This window comes from Sus scrofa, chromosome 8 (genome assembly GCF_054392235.1).
Source record: "Sus scrofa isolate SSC_HxYL_T2T_F1_AM1 chromosome 8, Sscrofa_HxYL_maternal_Yorkshire_Landrace_v2.0, whole genome shotgun sequence".
Lineage (NCBI taxonomy): Eukaryota > Metazoa > Chordata > Mammalia > Artiodactyla > Suidae > Sus > Sus scrofa.
This window is the reverse complement of record NC_139390.1, coordinates 130,925,116-130,939,063: the sequence shown is the minus strand read 5'-3', so window position 1 is coordinate 130,939,063 and position 13,948 is coordinate 130,925,116. Positions and strand designations below refer to the sequence as shown.

Here is a 13,948-nt window from a genome sequence, read left to right as displayed (position 1 = left end):
ACGTCTCAAGAGTAAAGAATGGGGAGTTAAAGAGGAACGGTTAGTCAAAGCCTCTATAACTGGTTGAAAATGCTGAGTCATGAACTTCTTGAGAAGGAAGCAACGCGAGGACTGTGGGAAGTGCAATGTCAAGCCAGGGTCAGGATGGTTTGGGGAGGCACAGAGTGGAAGCAGGGAGACCACACCTGAGGCACATAAGCCTTGGTATTTTTATTTTTTCTTTGGGAACAATCAAATGTGCCTTTATGTTTGTTTGTGGATGAAACAGAATTATGTAAAATAATAAGAATAATGCCTGACACATATAAGGTAAGTCCTGTTACTGTATTAAATAAAATAATGCATGTAAATCACCACTGCCCAGGACACAGAAGTATTTAAAACATGCTAGCCCCCTCCTTTCCACTTAAGAAGCCCTCATAATAATTCACATGAAAAAGTGACATGTGTATGGAATGGAAAAAAATGCAAAGGAGGATACCATGAAAAAATTGCCTTGGGAATGTAGTATTTAAACAATGAAATAACAGTAAGGTATATTTTGATCTATTCATTTGGGAGACTATTAAAAATATATTTAAAATCATGATTTTAAAGAGCATGCAATAAGCATGAGAATAAGTTTAAAAGCTTTAATATATAATGTATGCTCTCGGCTATGTAAAATATATTTTAAAAAAGGAAAATTGATGTTCTACTAAATATCTCAATTTGTTAAAATATACTTTTAAAAGTATGAGGTGAAAAACTGCAAGGTGTTGAAACGGGGGACTAAACGGGAGGAAAAAAATCAAAGACAAGTTCATATTCAGATCTGAAGACCAACTGTTTCTGTATGTTACTTGGCTCTATGGCTCTTCCACATATTATTCTCTTTTTATGCTACATGTAGACTTTGATTCAAATTGTTCCTTTCTGCTGTATTTACAAAATACTTTTGTCTTGTCCAAAAAAAGCTACTGTACATTCAGAGAGGAATCCATTAAGCCTCTTATAGTAGATAACTCCAAACCAATTACTACTACTGATTAGATTTAATACCAAACATTATAAGTCACTAAATTTAGTCCACTATTTAAAGCTTTATAGGATTTATTCTCTAGAAGCAGGTAACTAAATGAATAAACTGAAAACTAGGTAATACTACAAAAAAGACACATAATGAAGCTGTGATTCTAGCTAGATATATTTGAGGTTGGAGTGGGTACCTTGTCAATAACTTGAGACTGAAGTCTTTGTAATAAAGAGTTAAGTTAATAAATGAAGATCTGACAGCTATTATCACGTCCTCTGATCATCTAAACATTAGTATGCTGAAGTATTGTTTCCTGTACAGAATTGGAACTGAATCAACCGATATGCTTTCTAATTAATTTGTCCTTTTAAAGTGTGATGACAACAGTGAGGGCTTCTGGCTTAATGTTGCCTCCTGAAGCTCTATTAAAAAGGTCAATGACAGTTCTAAATTATGCTTTAGCAGAAAGTTGTGAGTATAATATTTCCAGAACAGGTGTTTTCAGAGTTGGTTGGAGGAAGATAATGCAATTTTGCTGATTTTTGTCTGAAGTAATGTTTGATTTACACTGAGAGTAAATTTGGGTTAGGTAGGCTACATTTAGCTTTTCAGGCTTAATGAAAACCAAAAATAAAGGTTTTTGGTGTAAGAATAAGTTTTCAAGCTCTACCTCTGTGATGTAAAAAACCTTTAGGAATTACCTGAATTGGGGACAATAAGGTGACCCCCGAGGGAGTTGAAGGTACCAAATGCAGTGCAGGATGGGTCCGTCTGCCTTGCTAGACTCTGATTCTTCAGGTTGAGGGCCTCATTCTCCAATAAAGACTGGGTCATCTGAGGGGACAGCTTTGAGGCAAACTCAGAGAGGTCATCTTGGGGTGTAACAGCACCTGAGGTATTGTACACTTTGATTTTCAGGTTAGGCAGTGGATCCAGAATTGGAGAGTTGGTCATTGGGATTTTGTCGGAGACATCATGCAAGGCATAGACAGGTCCTCTGTACATGGCTGCAGCTGATGTGAGGTCTGGGGGTACTGCCAGGAGGTCTGAGTCAGAAAGAGAAAGGATGTCCATTGTCTGTTTCCCATTCTTCATTCAGGCAACTCATGTTAGTCAGACGCCCCCTGACACTTTCTGAGCCAATAGCTAAGCGACCCAACAAGTATTAGAGCTGGAGAGACTCTAAAGGTCTGGTGAAAACAGGGCAATTAGATAGCTAGGATCTGTTTTATTACTGGCTACAAATAAACAGACAAGTTCATTCGATAATTTGTCTTGAAGTCCTCTCATTGTTTCTAAGGTATTTAGCTTAGAATGGACTTATAGACAGTGATCCTCACTGGGCGACTACAGGGAATAGTTTCTCTTGTCTACACTGGTAGATCACTGTTTTCATAGCAATACAAGATGTCTTGTCCAAAGGGAGAATAAGGAGAGTCAAGAAATCAATGAACCAGTCTGGGTACTCTTTTCAAATAAAAGTTAAAAAGTATGACAGAGAACCCCATTAGAGAAGGACAAGAAGGAAAGATCCATGCACCTTGTCAACTCTAATTTGCTACGTGAATGAAACTAATATAGCAATCATCAAAACAGAACAAAATCCCTGTCTTCATGGGGCTTACAGTCCAGCTGCACTGGGTGATTTCATTAGTTTTGAAGTCACCAGGGAGGCTGCTTCTATGCACGAGTCTATGGGTGAAGGGCAATGTCCACTGACCTTGTCTTGCTGCCTTGATGTTCACAGGCTGAAAGCCTCCGTTGAGTGCCGAAGAGTCAATAATATCCGACTCAAAGTCACGATGATTCTTCCGATACACAAAGAGGGCCACGACCACAGAAATGGCCAGGCAGACAATCACAGCGATCACAACGCCAACATACAGAGCAACATCATCTGAATCAGGAGCGGCTGAAGGGGAGAAGGAAACACTGGATTAACTGGTTAGAGAAGTTTCCCACAGTATACATAGGTACCGCTCTCATTTTTTTCAGACATTTATTGCCTTTTCTATAGGTTAATTTCAAATCTATTTCAAAAGCTATATAAAACAACTGTGGCCTTTCAGCGAAAAATTATCTCTGATTTCTTTTCCTTTCTCACCCTGCATCTATCCACTCACTAATCTACCCTAAATTGGGCAGCATAGCAGACCATTTATTACAAGGCATAAAAGAAACTGGGAGCTCAAATGATCCCAATCCACAGGAAAAAAACAAGTTTATGACTAATTTCAGGTAGAAAAGTTTGGAAGGTGGCTCTGAATTCATTGATAGTTCTATAAAAACATAAACATAAACACTCTGTTAGAAATATCTGGCATATTCTGAATCTGTATATTTACTGAATGAGAATGTTTTTCTAAGTATCATTCCAAGTCACAAAATTAGTTTCCACAGTACTCTTCTCACTTTCCCCTAAATCGGTGAAGGGGTGGGTGAAATGATGGAACCAAGCAAAGCAAACATTGTGAGCAAACGTGTTGGGTGTGAAAGGTATACTTTCAGAAGACCCAGATCTGGGGAGGAGAGGTTAATGCTGATAACCTAGGCTTTTGCTACAGATTGAGTATTACCTCTGAGAACCCCAAGCTTCTCACGGTTTCTTGTCAGAGATTTACATCTGAGCTACTCATTACTGGAATGAAATGCAGCTTTATGGTGGACTGAGTAAGATATAGGCCTGGTTCAGTGATCAGAAAGGTCAGACTACCCCCGAAAGGCAATTAAACATTTGATTAACACAGTGCGAGGTCAGCTGAGGTTGCGGGGGCGGGGTTGTCTCTGGGTAAGGCAAGAAGAAAATTCCAGTAAATGTTGCATGTTGCCTTAGTGGCACAGAATATTCTTTGTTACAATGGCAAATGGTGATAGAAGCTGATAATTCAAACAAAACCAAGAAAACTAAACATTTGCTGAATCCCATAGATGTCTTTAAGTCTCCGTTTTTATTAGGTTTCTGTGACCCACAAAAATTGTTAGCAAAGTTAATGAAAGCTGTCCCACTCACCATGACACGTGATGAAATTGGTGCTTCAGATGGTAAAGAGCAGCATTTTTATGCTCAGGTTTATACAGGTGCATTTTGCAGGAAGAGAATGCTCAGGTTTCTAGGTCCCACGACATCCTAAGAGCGGAGGAACCACTACCCTAAGACTCACAGCCACAGGGTTTATATGGCGAAATGACTGATATTTGGATCGCCAGTGGCCCGCTGATCACCCACACTCTCGTGTCATGTATCTTCAATGCACTTTGGGAAATCACTCCTTTTCTTTTAGCATTGTGTGTTAAAATGTACGATATGCAAAAGCATCTTTTTGCTTTTTAAACTACTGTCTTTCCCGACATTTCTAATATATCTGCTTTTGCATCAATCAAATCAATATTGACAGATCTTTTCAGAAAACCAGTGTCACACCAAACCCTCTGGGTTGTGGGAGTCCTGCTTTCAAAGTGCTGACTTCACTTTGCTGCTGGGTTTTATTTGAGGCTCTAGAGCAGTGTTCTGAACTCTGGTCAGAATACTGTATCTAAATCCTTAATGTTTTACTTTACCAGGCTATAATTACTTATTCACCATTCAGGATTTCTAACTCAACAGATCTGCGTTTTCTCAACCCTCCACTTCTTAGCATTCGAACTTTTCCCTTTATTTAGATCAGCATATTTCATGATATGTTTTGTCGGCTTCTGGGCCTCAAGCTTTGAATGGTAGACTGATAGATTTTAACGCTGGCAGAGACTTGAAATGACCCTTTCTTCTCTTCAGCAGTGAAAATCTAATTTGTTTTTCATGTTAGAATATATTAGGCGCCTATTTCCTGTGTGCACATCTGTGATCCAAAGAAAGGTAAACTTGAACTGGGGGCAATAACGTTAAATGATTATTCAGCAACATAAAAACCAAACATCAAACTTACAAGAAAATCCATATTCATTCTGGGTTCTCTGCTCAGTTGAAATAGGATAAATGAAACCTTGAAAAGAAACAAAAAATGAAACAAAAATGGGAACCAAATCAAATTAATGGGGGAAACAAAAAAAAAGTATGAAAAATGGTTAAATTAAAATAAAAGGAGAAGAAACCTGAGTCCTTTAAAATTCTGCTTCAGTACAGAATTATGATTTTGCATCTCCTGTCTGCTCTGGAGCCTCACTAAGAATTAATAAGTAGGCAGATTGAATTTCAGAGCAAAAACTGGTCTCGAGTCACTAACTTTGGAGTGCTTAAAGTCTTTCTTTTATTGAGCATAAACTCTAATGGATCTAATTTATTTCAGACATCAAGGGTCATTAGCATAAGGAAAATCTTTTTTCCTTTTCCCCGCCATATGCTTTAATTCCCATGACATATTCAGTAAGGCTCTAAACAGTTTTTTTGTTTTATTTAATCATAACAGCTTGCTCTCTGTCTAATAGAGCCAGAGAAGACCTGTCCTCACTGGTCAAAGGTTAAATACCCATTTACTGAGCTGGGCAGGACCACCTTCCCTCCCTCCTTCGCAGACGTACTTTTTGGATTTTCAGTTGTTTCTTTTCCCTCCACGTAATAGGAGTTCAATAGATTTTGCCCAGGGACTGAGCATTTTGTCAACACAACGGAAACTGGATGTTTTAGATCTGAAATCATTCAAAAATCAATAGGGCCTAGAGGTTATAAGGTTATTTCAGGGCCTCAGAGGAATAGTAAACATTGGGCAAAATAAAAATCTCAACTCAAGAGTAAATGCAGAAGTAATGTGAGCAGTTGTATTTTTCTTTCTTTTCAGTGTATTCCAAGGTAGGAAACTGATGAGGATAATGACGATGCTTGATGATGATGATAACAATCAGTCGTGTGAAGTAAAAGATTTAAAATGCGGGACACAAACTTTCTGAAATGAAAATCTATGCAAAAATTTAAAGGATTATAACTAGCACCCACAGCTCTCAAAATATTTAATATTCTGTAACATATGAATTAATCAAATGATACAGTACCATTTGGATTAATCAAATGAAGATGAAGAAGAATCGTGTGAATTAAACGTTCCTAGTAAGACTCAAGGGCAAAACACAGAGAAACTGCGCGGAGAATCACAATTAAGCGGTTCAAAATTAAAGATCTGTAAAGCTTTAACACTAAAGGTAACTCCAAATCGTGCTTCAGATACATCTTCTGTAGTTTGCAGAACATGCAGTTCTTACAAGCTATTTACCTATTTTGGGGAACTAATTCTGAAGAAACATGCAGTGCTACCTTAATGAAAAAGAGGTTTGCTATAGCACAGACAGGTTTGCTCTGAATTAATTTTTAATGCTTTATTTTAGAGCAATGATTGCAACCTCCTACTCAGTTTTATAAATATTATATTCCTTATTCCAGTTGTCTGAGTCCATGTATTAGGTTTGATTTTCATTTTTAAACACTTCTGTCTGGTAATAACCTTTTTCCATTTGTATTCTGTGAACTCAATAAAAGGACATCTGGGACATATACTGGCACAAGAAAAAAAGGTTATTTATTTTAGAAACCCAAAGACCATATAATTTCACTGCTTGTACAATAGACCAGATAAATGATGTTGTTGCAGGGATGATTTTAAGTAGAGGGATGTCAAAAGGTTTTTTTTTTTTTTTTTTTTTTTCAGATGAGAGGGACTGGAAATGAGTGTAAAATAGGATATTTGGGGATCGTCTGATGTTCGCCCTGAACATTTTGAAAAGAATCAGGGTGGGCCTGCTCAAGTAAGCAGAAGAGCCATATCTTGTAAAAAGAAAAGCCTATCTCCAGAAAGATAGAACATGGTCTGAAATATTGCCCTGTGAAGCAGTTACGGAGTTTCCTTGGCTTTCATCTCTACTTCCCAACAGAATTCCTCTTTATGACAAGCAGACCAAGGAATAATAAAAACGAAATATATAATTTTTTTTTTCTTTGCTTTTTAGGGCCACGCCCCCAGCATATAGAGGTTCCCAGGCCAGGAGTCAAATCAGAGCTGTAGCCGCCGGCCTACGCCAGAGCCACAGCAACTCACCAGGATCTGAGCCACATCTGCAACCTACACCACAGCTCATGACAATGCCGGATCCTTAACCCACTGAGTGATGCCAGGGATTGAACCTGCGTGCTCGTGGATGTCAGTCAGATTCATTAACCACTGAGCCACAACGGGAACACCTATAATTCTTTAATTTTTTTTTTTTTTTGTCTTTTTGCCATTTCTTGGGCCGCTCCTGCAGCATATGGAGGTTCCCAGGCTAGGGGTCTAATCGGAGCTGTAGCCACCGGCCTAGGCCAGAGCCACAGCAATGCCGGATCCGAGCCGCGTCTACGACGTTACACCACAGCTCACAGCAACGCTGGATCCTTAACCCACTGAGCAAGGCCAGGGATCGAACCCACAACCTCATGGTTCCTAGTTGGATTTGTTAACCACTGAGCCACGACGGGAACTCCAATTTTTTAATTTTAATCTCTACTTTCCCATGTTTAGATCTGGACCACTCAATAAATACTTTTGTGCCTTGTGATATTTATCTGAGACATATTTCTAGAGACAGAACTAAACTCTGCTCATTCATTCATTCGTTCATTTTTCTTGAACTCTATTATATGCTAGGTTCCATTCCAGGTATGAGGTACAAGGACAAACGAGATGGGAAAAGTCACTGCTTTCATTCTTATTTAATAGCAACAAGTAAACAAAATGATCAAATGTTGAAAAAGTTCTTTTGGAAAATAAAAGAATATAATGGGATTGGAGATAAAAACAATAACCAGGGAAGAATTCTCTATTGAAACAAAGTTGCAGCTGAAGCTTCTACAATGAGAAGGAACCAGCCAAGTAAAGATCGGGAGGGAACAGTGTTCCATGCGGAGGGACAGGAGATGCCAAAGTCCTGACATAAAAATGGAGCAGTTAGATGGCAGTGAGTGAAAGCAAAGAGGGACTAGGCAGCCTCAGAGTGGAGAGCAGCAGCAAGATCACACAGGCCCGGTGGCCCAGGGTTAGGCATTTCAATTTTATTCTAAATGAAATTCAAATCCTATGATCAAAAATGTACTTTTGGAAAGACCACTGTTTCTCTCCAGATAATGCAGAGCAAAAGGGAGCAGAGTGACCGGATTTTATGGATGGTTTCTATAAAGCAAAGCCTGGGAGATGTCTACCAATAAATGTATTGACCTATTTAATGAAAGGGCTTACATTTGGGGTTGTTCTAAAAAATAAAATAAATAAAAGTCTCACTATTAGTTATTCCTCACAGCCAGTAGTGGCTAATCTAGCCAAACTGTTATTTTCCTACATGGAAAAATTAAAAACAGACAAGTATTAAGTACGCTCATAAGGGTTTCACACCCCAATTTATGGTTATGGAGACACTGATAAAGAGTTTTGGAAGGCAACCCTGAAAACTTTTCCCATCTTTTTCAAAACACTTCTGCAACTATACAACTAAAACATCACCTAGGAGGCTGGAAATCAAAAAAGACAGGGATTACTGTTCTATTCCCTAAATGAGGGGAACACAGAATCACTTTCTAGAGTTTGTTTTTATACATCTCCATCTGATCCCCCTCTCACCGAACAACAGGGAACATTTTCTTCAGCTAATGAGGTGATCCTGCTGAGAGCGGTCCTGGCAATAATGAAAAATCGCATCTCTGGCAGAACACACCGCAAAATAATTGTTCTTAGTGCCATTGTTAACAGCCTGGTTCATAAGTTAGGGTTTTCAGTTAACTTTCCTACTACTTGAAAGTCAGGTCGATTGAAAAAGCACCTCGGTTGTTGGCCAAGGCAGTGAAAATAAGTTTTTCAGTCCCATGGACTTCAGTTTGAATCCCAGCCCTGTCACTTCCTTAACTATGAGAGCTCGGTCAAACTATTTCATTTCTCCAAGCATCAGTTTTCTCATCTGTAAGGAATTCTGAATACACATTTCCATATAGTTGTGGAAAGGATAAATAAAATTAATAAAGTGCTGGTATACTATCAGCCATCAGTAAATGACAGCCCTATCAATGTCATTATGATGCACCTTTTAATTACACTAAGACTCTGGGCTTTTTGTTTTCACTCTGACCACACCCATGGCCTATGGACATTCCCAGGCCAGGGACTGAGTCGACGCCACAGCAGTGACAATGTCAGATCCTTAACCTGCTAAGCCACCAGGGAACTCCAACACTGGGTTTTTGACACATTTTATTTCTAGAGTCAACACTGCCTATTATTCAATATAATAAATAGGAAATTTGTTTGAATTTCAGGTTTCTTAGTTACGACAGAAACAAGGAGCCCAGTTTTTCTGCAAAGCTGTAAGAAATGCACGCTTTCAAGTACTGTATACTCTTTCATCCCTCTCCTTTTAAAGAAGGTTATTTGTGGCTTCTGGCAAAGACATAGTTTGAGAAATAGTTGCTTGTTTGAGAAGCAAATTTTCAGGGCCAGAGAGCAACTTGATGCTAAAATGGTTTCTCACCAGAGGTGGTGCTACTGCTAAAGGGGGTGTTTGGAAAGGGGGCAGAGGAGGCTTTTTTTGTCATAATGATTAGGGGGTTGCATGTGGTATTTAGTGAAGACCAAGGATACTGAAAAGTCCTGCAACAGGAAGAATGGTCTTGTCATGGAAGAACTGTCTGGAACAAAACACACCTCCACTGGTAACAATCAGAATCACTGCTTGAGCACTCAGAAGGAGCCCAGCACAGAGCTCGGGGAAGGGTACAGGGCATGCCCATCTGGCTGCAGCAGGATCAGCAACTTCAACCAGAGAAAGTCACCCCAGAGTAGTGCTTTTTGTTAAGAATATTTATCCTATTCGAATAAGAGATTTTCCTGATCTGGGATTAGAGGAAGTTTGATTGTGGAGAAAAACTTTAAGTGAAGGCATAAACACTCTGAAAACCAGAACAAGAGTGGGTTGTTCTTTTTTTTTTTTTTTTTTTGTCCTTTTAGGGCCGCACCAGCGGCATATAGAGGTTCCCAGGCTAGGGGTTGAATCGGAGCTACAGCCGCCAGCCTATGCCAGAGCCACAGCAATGCCAGATCCGAGCCGTGTCTACGACGTTACACCACAGCTCACAGCAACGCCGGATCCTTAACCCGCTGAGTGAGGCCAGGGATCGAACCTGCAACCTCATGGTTCCTAGTCGGATTCGTTTCCGCTGCGCCATGATGGGTACTCCAAGAGTGGGCTGTTCTTAAGGAGTGAAATGCTTCTTGTGCTAGGAAGCCACATGAGGATTGCTCAAAGCATCATTTTAAGAGATTATCTAGTTCAAACTTTCTTTCAAATGAGGAAAATCAGTCCCAAACATGGGAAGTGATAGCTAAACGCAAAGGAAGTATCGAGACTCAAGTCTGGTTTCCATCTTCCTGTCAGTGAAGCTGACAACATGCAAGTTTTGCACCGTCCAGCTCTGGGAGGCCTTGTTCACATTGGCGGTGACTGGCAGATCTGGATTGTTAATAAAGCAACATTCTGGCTGATGGTGGTGAAGTAACTCGAGGAAGAAATGACTTTTTCTAATTTTCGCAAGGTCATCCTTTGGACTAGATATGGCGTTTGCCCATTATTTTTTAGCTCGTGTCCAACTGTTATAAAAGAAGAAAGCCCATGCCTAAGGATCTTAAAAAGGAAAGTGAGCTTTCTCTGGTTTTATACAGCAGTAAGCACGATCAAGTTACCCTCAAATACATGGCTTGTCATTGTGCAATCACATGAATGTAGGCTATCTGGTGGGTTTTTATCTGGGAAACCTCAGAAACAACTCCAGTGATTATATGTCAATCTTCCCTTCCCCAATAAACAACAACTGCTTTGATGTTTCTGGACTTTTATATTTTCTTTTTCATGCAATAGGAATGATAGACAATAGAATAGTGACTTTATGATTAAATTTTTAAAAAATAATGCAAACTGTTTTTACATCATAAGTAGCATTTTTGTTTTTTTCTTTCTCGAGAGCATATGGAAGGTCCCTAGCCAGAGACAGAATCTGAGCTGCAGCTGCGACCTACACCAAAGCTGCAGCAACACCGGATCCTTAAACCCACTGCACCAGGCCGGGGATCGAACCTGAGCCTCAGCAGTGACACAAACTACTGCAGAGACAACACCAGATTCTTAACCTGCTTGCCCCACGGGAGGAACTTCCCATAACTTTAGTAAAAAAGTTTTCAAGCAAATACTCTGTTGCGAGAAATGTTACAACTCCTGACCGTCACTGGCCAGGTTTAAATTCCTTAAAACCAAGTTTATGCGCTTACTAACTCAAATCCCCAGGTTGTTAAAGTTAAAATGAACCACTGACTAGAATCCCCTCTTATAATCCTATTTGTACCTGCAGACCAAGGAGCCAGGACATAGAGTAATGAAGGGACTTGCCTAAATAGCACAAAGCTGGTGAAACAGCAAAGCACGGGCAGATCCCAGCTCCATCATTTTTCTAAGTATTGTCTGACACCAATGAACAGATTTAAATGAGAGACAAGGAAATAAGAGAAACCGGCTGGATATGCTCATGTTAATTTGAATTCAACTATTGCATGACGTAATACTAACTATTTAGACTAGAAAACACCTCTCCATTTGAAATGTTATCACTGACATGCATGAGAAAGCTGAAATGACAAAGATTCTCGCCCTTATATAAAACAACTTCCAAATAGTGTCTTTTGTTTCATTGTGGGGTAAGCAAAAATGGGCATCTCTATTCTAGTGTAACTAGGGAGCTAATGCGAGAATGATGAAGTTGTTAATGTATAATGATGGCACTGTTCTTGGCACCGAACCTACCATAAATGTAAATATTTAAAAGAGAAGCACCATTTCCCTCAAAAATGATGCCAAGAGAAACAAAGGAATAAACAATAAAAACTGGAGGGACACTACACATAAGAAGAAAATCACACTTTAAAGCAGTAAAAGCTGACAACCACTTGCTTTCAGGATCCAAGAGCCCACACACAAAAAAAGGCTTATTTCAAAATGAGACAGATTTGGGTTCATATATTGGCTCTTATACTAACTTGTGGGCGTTGGGTGGGCTGTTTCAATTTTGTATCTCAGGTTCTTCCTTCCCAAGATAGAACTATTATTAGAGGAATATCAAAAGTTCTATTTGTAGACTATTTTTTGTTCTTTATGAGTTTTATTAAATTGAACTCAGGTCAATTTCACTTTAGTTTGGCCACCTGTTACACAGTAGACTGGCGGTTAGAAGCAACTAATGCCAGGGTCTTAAGTCATTATATCAGGTGAAAAATGAATAAAATTACAAGTTATATCTGTAATTCCTTTAGACTAAAATATATATGATAAAGTAACTTCCATATTCTCCAAAGTTTCAGAACCATCAATCCCGATTTAAGGAACATGTAAAAAGAAAATCTTTATGTAGATGCCTTGGAATTAAAACTGTGCCTTTAGATGAGCTATCAAGTCCGTAGCCAGAAGGCAGATGGGTGGAGTTTTTTTTAAGGTGTTCCTGCTTGCCTTCAAAGTTGCTCATTATTTCAATATGGGGCTGCATCTGTGACCTTATTACATATAAATAGATCTTATGACACTATGAGGATTAAACAGGATTAATTCATCTCAAATGGGGAGTAGTATATAAGTTATGAATATGACAATTATAGTCTATAAAAGCATTAAATGTATTCTATAAAGTATACCTTTTTAAATCATCAAGCTATCAGTTAGTTTTAGCTTATTTATCCATCCGAAGTACAATAGACCATTTCAGAAGATCTGTCCTCATTTTTATAATCCTAGTATTAGAAGAATCTGTATTCTCCATGGATGTTCCCTGCGCCTTGACCTGGCAGCTTGGTTTTTGTGTGTGTGTGTGTGTGTGTGTGTGTGCACGCGCCAGTGACCTTACACTAAGCCAACATATGTGATTTTTCTCATTCCAATTACATTTCTTCTGATGGAAATGTTCTTATTAAAAACCTCAAGGGCCATTCAAAATAAACACGTCCAGATTTTTTTCTTCTCTTTTTAGGTTGGTTCTTATCCAGCCAGCCCATCAGGACAGCACTAATGATGTCAAAGGTCAGGGCTGTCAAAGACACTTAAGGTCATTTATTATAATTTACCACTCTTCTGAGGATTTATTTATTGACGGGGGCTTAAGGAACTCCAAATAAATGAATACATTAATCCTAGGACATGACAACAAAAACTGAAAAGAACATTCGCTTATCACTGATGTCAGTTACCAAAACTGCCCTGGTAATTCTTGCTCCAGCCTTCAAGGGACAGCCAGCTATGCTTTGGTAACCAATCCACAGCCCTGTCCCTAACATCGACAACCACGCTCTTCTGAAAATGAAGAGCAGGGCGTGAACACCTCAGATACAAAGGTCTTATCTGTGACCCACAGTAAGTGATGAATAAATGTCTGAAAATTAACTCAACAGTTGAGTAAAATCAAACCCACAGATCAGCTGCCATAGTGTTTTCAGTGCAGTAGATTCTGTCCCTGTCAATGTTCCTTCAGAAAGAGGATAAATTATTACACCCAAAGGCAATGTTAAATAAATCCATGGTAGTAAAAAGACATCTGATAGATAAAGTGAAGTGATGAAAAGTCCTAACGGAAAAAGGCTGATTCCTAGCATACATCACCCCATCTGCTGGGTTTTTAGGCAAAAAGAAAACAAGCAAAAGCACCGGCCCTTCCCCTATGTGATCTCGAAGGACTCCAAGCTTTGCTGTGGTTGCACAAGGTGGGACCTCTCTTAATCCCCTCAGAGTTTCTACTGCATCCTCGAAGCCGAAGACCTTGCATTTGTCCTCCTGCACCAAACTCTTTGGGGCTCCACAGGTATTCGGCAGATTTCTGTGGGCTGAAGTTCCTAACCACATCCCTGCTTTCAAAAGCAGGAAAATGTTTTACCAGAAAGGAAAAAAGCAGAAGCAAACCACACT

The 13,948-nt window shown here is 39.3% G+C and overlaps 1 protein-coding gene across 4 annotated transcripts in view; it reads right to left on the bottom strand.

The window, feature by feature from the left end:
- The window catches only part of UNC5C (unc-5 netrin receptor C), a 381,350-nt gene that overhangs the window by 46,527 nt on the left and 320,875 nt on the right, over nt 1-13,948 (bottom strand). For 2 of the 4 annotated variants that reach the window (XM_021100734.2, XM_084973398.1), the window contains 3 exons: nt 4,939-4,995; nt 2,736-2,927; nt 1,717-2,061 (listed from right to left, as the gene is read on the bottom strand). In XM_021100734.2, coding sequence (XP_020956393.2) covers nt 1,717-2,061; nt 2,736-2,927; nt 4,939-4,995 — 594 coding nt within the window. The remainder of the gene's footprint in view (nt 1-1,716; nt 2,062-2,735; nt 2,928-4,938; nt 4,996-13,948) is intronic. The other 2 variants (XM_021100735.2, XM_084973399.1) reach the window with 1 other exon arrangement.